Source organism: Anabrus simplex, chromosome 2 (genome assembly GCF_040414725.1).
Source record: "Anabrus simplex isolate iqAnaSimp1 chromosome 2, ASM4041472v1, whole genome shotgun sequence".
Taxonomy (NCBI): domain Eukaryota; kingdom Metazoa; phylum Arthropoda; class Insecta; order Orthoptera; family Tettigoniidae; genus Anabrus; species Anabrus simplex.
In genome coordinates this window covers 241,193,161-241,205,480 of record NC_090266.1, presented here as the reverse complement: position 1 = coordinate 241,205,480, position 12,320 = coordinate 241,193,161, and the positions used below count along the sequence as shown (strand labels likewise).

The window sequence follows — 12,320 nt, the reverse complement described above, 5'->3', positions numbered from 1 at the left end:
AATAAGAGTTTTATCTGTACATTGCTAAGAATTTAAAAAGAATGATATTTCCGTACCTGTCATGACCACGGTAACAAGGGGAAATGCACATTTTAATTTTCTGTAATTTCTGTCTGTCACGAGAAAACGGCTGAAGAGAATTTAATGAAAATCAGTATATAACGTCGGGGAATTAGTCGCTACAATCTAGGCCATAAATTTTATTCGCGCTGAGTGAAATGGTAGTTTAGGGGAAGGTCCAAAGATTAATTCTCAGATATTTATTATTATTGGCCCTATCGATAAGTACTACATAACTTGAGTTACATATTATTAAATTTCCTATAATTTATGTCTTATACATTTTTACCGTACCGGCTGTGATAACAGAGATATTCATGAATATGGATTTTTGTTGCTGAGTCCATATCAGCGCCTAGGTACGAGGAAATGGGTGTACAGAATTTTATGTAAAGTCAGGGAATAAGGAACTACAGTTTACTATATAAATTATTTTATTCACCCTATTCGATATGGTAGTTTAGGGGAAGGTGCCAAATATTTAATTTTTAATATTTACCTTATTGGTCATGTTGAAAAGTACTACATAACAAAAGTTATAGAAAATACGATTTCCAATTATTTATGTCTTATTCAATTTTACCATACCGACTATAATAATATAGATGGTGATGGTGATTAAATTGTGAAGATGATCATAAGAACAAGAAAAAAGTCATCAGGGAACGATCGCTTGAATAATAACACAAGAGGGAGTCATGAAAGAGAGGACGACTCACTTTACATGAGATGCTCTAATATCACAGAGTTAGAAGAAAACTAAATATGAAGGCCTGCAATATAGAAAGCTCATAAAATTGATCAACAATAACATTACATTGACCGTTGTTTGTTGTGATATATTTGGTGTATTCTGCTGCCATTTATCATCGATAGATGGAATTACTGCTGCGTATCGAGTAAAACAGCCTGTCTGAATATTAGTGGGAAGTAGCTGGGGAGTTAGATCTCTATCTTCCTTAGCATGTCATTACGCTGGTTCATAAATTTTCTGACACTACTGGTACGTAACACACTGGATCATCATAGTATTCCAGCTATTCGATCCTTACTCTGAAGCAGTGATTGGAATGAGCAGTGTGCACACTTAAGCGGATTAATTACACAGGAGTGTTCGTGGCTGTCTGCGGCCTTGTCATTCTAACTCTAGAACTTTGAACTGTTAGATCGACACCGTAGTACTTTTCGTTAAAAGTGAGAAAACTTGCTGTTTTTTATTTTATCGAATATTTCATATGACAGCATTGCTTTTAACCGCGACATTCATACTGACGTCATTGTAATGACTTATGTTGACTTCAGTTGCGAAAACTATAAGGACATCTTTCTGAGAATTCCATATCGAAGCACGGGTACATCAGCTAGTTATTTGATACAAATAGCGTTGCCCTTCGCATAATCGCGCGGGCGCTTGATGCAGTATATTAATCTACTAACTGATGTACCCGTGCTTTGCTACGGAATTTTACAGTGTATACAGAATTGTAGGTTAGGTAGAGTACACGTTGTGAGCAAGACTATATTGAATTGCATACCTCTTAACGTTACCCTAGAAACGCGACGGAGAAATTACCAAACGTCTTTCCTCATATGAAGACTGCGTTAGTGAATTTTCATTGTAATGGTAGGCCCGCTTGCTTACCATCAATTATGGTCAGGTTGGGGAATTGCATTATAATGTCAGACACTCACTCTCCACCTGCCTTTTTACATTCTCAGATAGAACATAGGTCATTACATTGACGTCAGTAGGAATGGCGCGAGTAAAAGCGATGATTTCACATGAAATACTCGATCAAATGAAAAACTACACATTTTCTCACTTTTAACGAACAGTACTACGCTGCCGAACTAACAGTCCAAAGTTCCAGAGCTGGAATGACCAGACCGCAGACAGCCATGATCCGTGAGCACTCTTAGTCTTTCTTCAGGGTGGGGGTTCGAGTAGTGGAGAGTCCCAGCCCAAAAACTATGCCCTTTCGCTGATCTGTTCCCTAGAAGTACCCGATGAGTCGGAAAATCTCAATTCACTACACTGGCGGCGGAAAACATCTATCTGACTTGGAGGCAATTTTTTCCTCCAAGCCAGAGGAGAAACCCCCTCTTCACTGCTAATTTTGAATAAAATGAATGTAGAATTTAATAAAAGTGAAGAGGAAGAAGCTCTTTTTAAAAAATGGCTCTTTTCAGGGTTGAATTTTGAGTTATTTAGTGAATTGTGGTGCTATAATTTGAGATATGCCTAAATTGTAATTCTAGACCAGGTCATACTACTACTACTACTACTACTACTACTACTACTACTACTACTACTACTACTACTACTACTACTACCACGCCTCTGCCATAAGAGTGCACACTGCTCTTTCAAAACAGCGCGTCAGAGTTGGGATCGAATAGCTGGAATACTATGATGAACCAGTGAGTTACGTACCAGCAGTACGGTATCAGAAAATGTATGAACCAGAGGGATGACATGCTAAAGAAGAAAATTTTCTGACTCCCCAGCTATTTCCCGCCAATATTCAGTCAGGCTGTTATACTCGGTACGCAGTAGTAATTCCATCTATCAGATTCGAGTGGCAGCATAAGAGAAAATGAACATCACCACAAACAATGGTCAATGTAATGTTATTGTTGATCATTGTTATGCGCTTTCAATATTGTAGGCCTTCACATTTAGTTTTCTTCCGACTCTGAAATACCACTCTTATCATAGTCAGTACGGTAAAATTGAATAAAACATAAATGGTCGGAAATTGTATTCTCTATAACTTTTATTATGTAATACTTTTCGATAAGACCAATAACATAGGTATTTAAAAATTAAATTTTAGGCACCTTCCCCTAAACTAAATTTTGTACAGGGCGAATAAAATTGTTTCTAACTTAGACTGTAGTTTCTTATTCCCCGACTCTGTATACTGACTTTCATTACATTCTGTTAACCTATTTTGTCCTGGCTCGGCGTTGATATGGGCTGGGCAACAAAAATACAAATTCATGAATATCTGTGTTATCAAAGCCATTACGGTAACAATGTATGACAAATGATCGGAAATGTAATTCTGTATAACTTTAGTTATGCAGTATTTATCGATGGGACCACTAATTTACTTTACAAAGGTGAAAAAAATGAGAGTATCCTCCTAGAAGTGAAAAACAAACAAAAGACAGCCTAGACGTCTGTACATTGCGGCTTCTCTCTCTCTCTCTCTTTTTTTTTCATTTGTTCCTTCATTATCCTTTTTGGCATTTTTTAACTTGCATTATGTAAATTATTTCAACCCCCCTCATTTTTCACTGAAGGTGGCTCAAACGAGCCGAAACATGTTCGAATTTGTTTACTCCGTCTAATGATGGAATATATGATGTATTGAATTGGGAGGATACTCTCATTTTTTCACCTTTGTAAAGTGAAAACCGTCAATACGGAATGATTCTAATATCTTGTAAAGGACCACTAATAATATAAATATTTGAGAATTAAATTTTAGGTCTTTCCCTAAACTACCATTTCACTCAGTGTGAGTAAAATGATTGATAGCCTAGATTTTAGTGGCTTATCCTCTGACTTCACATACCGATTTCCATTAAATTATCTTTGACCATTTTCTCTTGATGCGTGTACGGACAGACAGACAGACAGACAGACAGACAGAAATTACGGAAAAGTATAAAGTGCGTTTCCTTGTTACTATGGACCCGACCGATACAGAAATACCATTATTTTTCATTTCTGAGCAATGTACAGACAAAACTCTGATTTTATTTATATAGATGCATTTGCTAAGTAATGGCATCTAAGTGCATGACTGATTCACACATGTGGAGCATGAGTTCATACTAATTTTGGAAGGCTTATCAGACTCTGATCATCTCCCTCACATACTTCCTGTGAGGGAATAGAGATGTGTGATTTATAGCCTTGTAGCCTCGTATAGCAACAGTCGGGCTTTGAGACAATAAGTGTTATAAATATATCATAGTACTGTATTGCGCAAGTCATGTAGAATAAGCAGTTTTGACCAATTGTATCTTCTGATTTTTCCTGATTTTTGGTTTTGTAAAGTTGTCAGGTATGCTAGTATTATAGTATACCTAGTATATTATAGCATAAGCAAACCGACCAAAAAGAGATTAGTAGTTTGGAGGTGTTCTTCAATAGGAGATGCAATGGATTTGTAATGGCAGACACAAACTTGTTTTCAGTAATATTATTAGGAATTAAGTAAGAGAGACTCGTATTTTATAAAAATTGGGTTGTATGTAATTTTAAATGTTTTTATTTTCACAAGTCTGATATTTTAATTGCAGTGCATATAGAAGATTGAGTGTTATGCAATTTTATAATATATTTTAATTTTTAATTATTTGGTATAAGAAAATTCATATACAGGCTGACCTAAAAGTTTAACATTTGATGAGGCAATACTTCACCAAATTTTGGAGGTAGAAAGGTAATAATTGACACACATGATTGGCACGACAGGAGGTTTTATTGACACCAAAATTAAGTAGACAAAATAACCAACAGATGGTGCTGGAGAGCAACACATCAGGTACAAGTGGCCACACATGCTTGACATGACACGGGGTTTTATTGACACAAACGAGTGCACGAACAGGCCAACAGATGCCGCGTGAGAGCCATGTATGGTATAAAAGGAGCTTGATTAGAATAATAACAGTAAGTTATTTATTAAAAGGAGCTGTCGTGAGAGGGGGGGCTTCAGATACACCTGCAATCGCGGCATGTTATGCTTGGTCTCCCCAGTTCTTCGACCTCAATCTGTGTGATTATTGGTTGTGGGGTTACCTGAAGTCTCAAGTCCATCGCAACATCCGACGACAATTTTCTCACCATACCTACGGGTATGTTGTACAGTGCTGTTCACAACATTGTCCCTTGACTACAGGTATTGTTGATGAATGACGGCCAACATGTTGAGCATGTGTAATAAAGAACATCGACTTTGCTAAACCTCGATTGTTATGCTAATTATTGCTTGTGTATTGTATGATGTGCCATCTGTTGGTCATTTTGTGTACTTTGTGTTGGTGTCAATAAAAACCCCTGTCAGTTATTACCTTCTACCTCCAAATATTCTGTGAAGTATTGTCTCGTCAAATGCTAACAGACTTTTGGGTCATCCTGTATTTTATATACAGGACTTGCTGGTGTTCAATATGACTTAAGTATTGCATATTATAAAGTAATGATAGATCAAGTCCAAGAAGTGTACGGTGATTTGCAAGCTGCTGAGGAAGAGAATGAACAAGGTTCTTGAAACATGTATGGCATTTAGTGATATAAATAAAACAAAATGTAAACAGTATTGATTAGGCAGAACTCGTATATTTAACAGTGATTTCATTGGTGGACTATCTCCTCTGCAGTGGCTTGCAAATTTTAACGGAAACAGGAAATGTTTCATATTCTTCCTTCACTCTAGAAAGTATCAACTCATGGTTTTTATTGGGTTTTGACAGTGTCTTTATTAAATTTTGAGATATTAGGGAAGACAGAATTGTTTTTTGCAGGACTTTTAACACGATAATTTATAAATAGCAGGATATTTAATATATTGAAAATATTTGATACTTTAAGCGCACACGTATATATTATTTGGCAAAGTATAAAAACTATATTTGTATGATTTTCCATAGTAGATATTACTTAAAAAAAAAAAACAGAAATATCAGTTTTTTTAAAACTTGTTTTCTTATTTTTCATTCTAGGCTAAAAGTCAGTTCAGTGATGACATGCCTGGCATTAATGCTCAGTATTCTTCAGGAAGCTACCATGAACTTGGAAATAATTCTATACCAGTAAGCCCTCTTAGACTAACTGTTCCGGATGATCCATTACAAAGTCCAAAATTTCAAAGTCTTAGTCCTCGTGAAAGGAAACTGGCTGATCTTCGAGGAAGCGAAAATTATAGTCCAAGTTTCTTTGGAATTCCTAATCACCAAGGTGGACATATAGATTCGGGAACGCTGCACTTTTATCAGGTATAAAATTTGTATTACCATTTATATCTTCATGTGATTTAGTTAACCTCTGATAGTTACTTCTTTTTTTTTTAACCTTTGTTTTGAGCAATGAAAGCAATTATCATCCCTTTTGCATGTTTTTCACTCTTTATTAGAAAGTACTTCAGTAACAGCTTCATATGGAAGAATGGAAAATAAGTGGTAAAAAAAAAAAAAAAAATAAAAAAATAAAAATAAAAAAAAAAAAAAAAAAGGCAACTAAGTAAGAATGAATTTGCTATTCTGGCTACACGGATACTAGCAGTTGCTAAATATGTTGATGTTTGCTGAAATAAGAACATCTAACAGTAGTTAATCTATGATGTCTATTTTCACAGCATTGGGCAATACTGACAAAATTATTGAAACTGAGTGGTGGTTTTTCCATATCTAGACTAATTGGATAATGCTATATCATGGGCAAATTACTGCTCATCGTTCTGTAATGAAGGTCACTCAGCTCGGTGGGAATATCATTAATGGTCATCTGGCTATTAGAATGATATATCTTTGTATATATTAAATTTATCATATGATTTTTACATGCACAACTACAGTATTAATTGAAAGATGACTGAGACCTATGCGGAGTCCATTTTTAAGGAATATTTGCTGTGTGATGTTGAATGTTGTTGTAGAATATTTTATTTGTAAATCCTTTCTAAGGAATATTTACTGTGTGATGTGGAATGTTGTGGTAGAATATTTTATTCGTATTCCATTTAGCTACCTAACCTGTATGGTGTAAGATATTATTGTAGTATATTTTATTTGTATTCCCTTTATCTACTTAAGTAATCACTAGATTGTAATTATTCTGTAATAGCTGGAACAGTCCAGAAAGGATTCTAGAAGGATGTCCTTTCTAATTCTGGAAGATGGAAAGTTCGCAATTAGTGTCTGTCTATGTTCGGGAATATTGCAAAAACAACACGACTAGATAAAAAGTTATGATTGGTGGATCGGGGTGGTGATAGGCAAGCTCCTGTGCTCTGATTGGTCACTCGGTAATCACACCTAGGCCAGATTTCCCTTTTTAAGTGAGCGAGGCAGGATTTCGTGGTCTTTGGTTCTCTCGTCAGTCCAGCGTTTTAACGCACCTCGGCGTATCCTCGCTCCCAGGATGGGCTACCTTGGAGTAAGCACGGTTGATTTCAGTTCCGCTTTAATTTACATTTAATATTTGCTGGTGTTATCACATAGGAGTTTGCCCTACTCGCCACTCTATTTCTCAGATGTTTTAGAAAGCACGTTTACTTTCATTTAAAATTGTATTTGTATCTTGTATGGCTTCTTACTCTCAGAATTGTATTGTAGAACTTGGATTATGCTAGGACATATTTAGTTAACCTCTTGGCCTAATGGCAAACATCTAATCTTGTATTCGTGAATTATGTAAGCCGATTGTTTGGATAGATGAATTTTTTTCGAAACTTACCTTGTAATGTGCATTTTGAAAATAATATCTTGAATCAAAGATCACCGTTGATTTTTCTGGAAACCCGCAATCTTCGTATCTCTATGGCCCCGGTAGGTTTGCCCAGGCCCGTTCCACGTTCCTTATGATAGTCGTCAAATTGCCCAACCTGATATTTATTTGTGCGTATTGGCATAGTCCATCCCATGTTTGTTGTGTGTTGAGATTTTTTAGGTACCGTGTAATTTGATTTATTTTCCTCCCTTTTTAACTGTATATCGTGTAACCGCTGAAAGCTGGTTACAGTGACAAAAAATATTAAATACAATATACATACATAAATACACACGACAAGAAATAACAACATGTCTATATCTATCCAGCCACTGTAACTCAGGAGGTGTGGCTGGTACGAAGTCTGTTGGATCACGTTCATAGGACTGCAGTCTGCACTTGAAAGTGATATTTTGCATAGGCTGGGAAGGAGAACTACAGTCACTGTGGGGACGGAACTTTGCCCTATTTGAACAAGGACTCTGCGCAGATTCCAATGTTTGTGCAGATCCTATTTAGAGTGGACAGTGGCCTCCTTGGGAGATGAAGTCCTGGAACAGGGCTGTTTTGGCTGAGCAGAGGCCAAAGCAGATGGTCTGTGTTGGTAGTCCATTTCCCTTTCCATTCATTAAATGGATTAAAGTGGTTCTCAGTTCCTGGGCATAAGCAGTAGATGGATATCTGGACTTCAGCCTGCCGCTCTGAAGATGTATGATGTCATCGTGAATAGGAAGGTCCAGATTAACCATGATCTTGTCATATTCTCTGACGAGTGACTTTTCTCTGCAAGTGAGGTGGCATGATGTGGGTGAGGACAGGAAGCCAAAAAGTGGGTGTGGGTCTGATGACTCCGCTAATTTTCTGCATGGTATTGAGCTGGGTGTGAATAAGCCAATCACCACCGATCTGCATTTAGGGCAGACGCCCAGTCTCCCTTGGTGAATTATTCCAATTCCTAACTCCTCTTCCTATAAACAAATATTTGCACCAATTTGTCTTCTTGAATTCCAACTTTATCTTAATATAGTGATCTCTCCCACTTTTAAAAACACCACTCAAGCTTCACTTGAGGACTGTTCAGCCATACTGGAGCATAGTATTCAGCCACAGAGAAGACAAGATTCATAGCAGAGGTCCTTAGGGTTTCTGCAGAGGCACTGTACGATGTACCACAAAGTTTGTCGGGGATGTTGTTGTGACTGTTTATTTTAGCTGCTGTATTCTCAAAATATGTCTGTATGAGACAGCAGTACAGCTGCATCAAGAACTTCAAACAGAAACAGCATTATCAGAGAGAGAGATTGGAACTCATCCTACAGAGATGTTGGTGCAGTGTGTCCATCGTAGCCAGAATATGTTGGAAATGGTATGCAGAAGGGCATTAACATAAACAAAGAAGGTTCTGATTGTCAGAAATGGACTACGGTAAAGATGATTATCATCTCAGGATGATGTCTTGGCTGATCGGGCAGCACTATTAACGGCATTAACACATTGTTACACATACGCCCATATCTGATGTTACTGTGTGTCGGCATTTATTACAGTTTGGACTATTTGAACTTCATTTCACCACAGGATACCAATGAAACCCAGTACATGTCTAATATGCTGCAGTGGTGCAACAAATGACATGATTTCATAATCTATTTGCTTCATGTCCCATATTGATAATTCCAATGATCACAAGTATAAAGATGGGATTTTCCACCTAATTAATACAATTATTTATTACAAGGTACTTAAAACATTTTACATTACAGTACCAGTTTCGACCCTATAACATATAATGTTAAAACACTACTTATTTTACCTTTAGTGTTAAAATGTGCTTGAATGAGAAATGTAAAAGTCTAAAATTGTTCAACAGTTCATTACGATGTCACTGATCTTGATGTTCACACATTCTTTTGATTTCTGTATTACAATGTTAAAACACTATTATATTAAATTTTTAAAAATGTTGTATTTCCAATTTAAATGGTACTATGTTTTTATAAAACTTGCATCAATAGGAAGTTATGTTTTCTAAAAGTTTAATAATAAAGTAACACGTGTTGATGTTTTTAACATACTTTGACCTCTACAATAAAACAGGTGTGAATTAAGTGTTTTGAATGGGCGAATGAGTTTAAAATCTTCATGTAATTTACTCGATGTCAAGTTGTCTAAGTTTAATGCTTCATTACCTGGAGTGGGATGGTGAAAAAGTTTCTTTCTTCATAATTGTGATCTGTTGGAGAATTGTGCTGTGTTGAATTATCTAAATACAAGAAAGAAAAGTGTTTTTCTATTAGAGAATGTCTATGAAGAATACCAATATAAATGGTCGTCATTGGACATTATAAATTTTCCAGCTAACTCATTTTTGGTTGCCAGCGTTTCGCCGTCGTGTGCTAGGGTGGGCTCATCAGTTGGTACCTAGCACACCTACCAATACGCTGGCTAGTGCATACCGTGGAGGCCACTGCGTAGGCTAACTGGTATTATAAATTTACTCATTCAGGACAAATATTTCAGATTCCCTATGGGAATCAACATCTATATCATATGAAGCATATTATAAAAATATTGTATGTGCATGTTGCTGCCTCTAGCCTGTCCCTGAGTACTTGTCGGGAGCGCACCGTGCACTGCCTCCTGTACGACGTGGGCTAGGTATTGCGGCAGTGAAGGGGAAAGGTGGTGGAGCAAGTAAGAAGGCTTGGGGATGGGCTGGGTTAGGAGAGGGAGTGTCCTGCGGAGTCTTGATTGTGTGTTCTTTAAGTAAATGTTTTTTAATGGAGGGAGGTGGCATTGAAAAGGATGTTTGTTTTCTCTGTTAGTTTGTTAAGATAAAAATTTGGGTTGGCATATTGATGTAAAATTCCTCCAATATATTGAACAAAGGGCCCTTAGAATTTACACTTAGAATTTCCATGTCAGTTTTGATGTTGGAAAATTTATGTTTACATTCTTTTGTGTGTTGTCCTATGGATGAGAAACAATTATTTGTGAGGTTATGTCATGAAACATTTGTTGTATATAGATATTTATATGATTTCAGTTAGTGTAAGAACCTGTACAAAGGCCGGTGAACTTCAATGTTAGGCCCCTTAAAACAACAAGCATCATCATCAATTTATTATTACCTGGACATATGATTTGTAATCCACTACAGAATTGTGAAACACACTGTAACATCCAGATAGATACTGGGTAGACGAGAACTCTGTAGAGTATTCTCTACATTATAACTGGGCCTTAAGCACTCTAGAATTTACAAGGAAATGTATCTTTCTAGAAGACTGGCCAGGCACATATATAAAGAGGTGGTCTTCATGGTAAAGACCAATTACTGTTTAGAGTTATGGTTTAACAGTAGTATACTTGTGACCACGTGTTCTGGGTGACGTGCTGTTAGCAGTGAACTGTTTCAACTGTGTTTTAATGTTGCAATCTCCATGTGGTGTGTGCCCAGTGATAGGCATTTGTTAAAGATGGTGGTGTGTTGATGTGTATATTTTGTTTGTGACAGCGGCGATTAAGGTTATGTGTATGGTTATGTGAAGTTAAGGTGAAATAAATAAGTGTACCAACTGACAGCATTTTGTGTGCATCTTTGTGGATACTTCAACTGGCGCCCGTGACGAGGTCGTTAAAATTTACAAGTAAATATTAGTGTAAGTGCAAAATGATCAAAATGAAAGTGATACTAGTGAATATCTCGGTCAAACAGCTCAAAGACGAATGCACGAAGAGAAATCTCCCAACGAACGGGAAGAAGAAATCGCTGCAGATGTGATTACGGGAAGATCTCGCTGAAAAAGGAGATGATCCCGAAAAGACTTTAATCGAAGTCGACGAAGATCCAGACGAAACTTCGGAAGATGAGGTAAATATGACCAAAATGTGTTCTAACCTAATGACCATGATGCAGGTACTAAATGACAAAATTTCAGTCGTCAATACCAGCCTAACAGGACAGATTGCAGATCAAGTTTTGAAATTAAATGATAAAATCTCAGATGTCAATTCACGAGTTAATTCCAAATTAACGGAACAGAATGACAAACTTGCGGATCAAATTTTGAAAGTAAACGGCAAACTTTCAGATAAAATTTTAGACTTCACTTCCGCCCTAACAGAAAGATTACAGATCAAATTTCAAAAGTAAACGACAAGATTACTCAGGCTAACTCAGTTTTAACTGAACAAATATCACAAGTGTACACGCATGTTTACAAAGTTGAACAGGGCCTAGAATCAAAAATTTCCACCGTAGATGACAAAACTTAATCGCAAATTACCGACGTCAGCAATCAGTTAACGCAGCAGATATCGGACATCAGGTCAGAACTGGAACAGGTTGGACAGATCGATAGTAGGGTATGCCAGCTGGAAGAGGATATCTCAAACCTCAAGGAGGAGGTGTAAATCCAGGTTTCTGGCATAAAGCAACAGGTATACCAGAGAATTTCTACTGTCGAGGGAAATTTTGAAAGCCGAATTTCTGTCGTTGAGGGAAATTTTGGGAGCCGTTTTTTCGCTGTTGAAGGAAGGTTAGAAAACCGGATTTCGGCCAACAGGGGAGATGTGCATAATATAAGGGAAATCATCCTTCACGCAGTAGAAAATAGATTAACACAAACAGGACGTACCACCACACCTCTAACCCCTCAAACCTAACCGGCAATACAGGACACGTAGGCCCGAAGGTGATTATAGAGAGCCTTCCAGAATTCCACGGGTGACTGGAAGAGAACCCGTCTAG

The 12,320-nt window shown here is 37.0% G+C and overlaps 1 protein-coding gene across 1 annotated transcript in view; it reads left to right on the top strand.

The window, feature by feature from the left end:
* Window positions 1-12,320, top strand: part of LOC136862760 (probable cyclin-dependent serine/threonine-protein kinase DDB_G0278487) — a 98,822-nt gene that overhangs the window by 23,880 nt on the left and 62,622 nt on the right. The window contains exon 2 of the mRNA XM_067138993.2: window positions 5,803-6,075. Coding sequence (XP_066995094.2) covers window positions 5,803-6,075 — 273 coding nt within the window. The remainder of the gene's footprint in view (window positions 1-5,802; window positions 6,076-12,320) is intronic.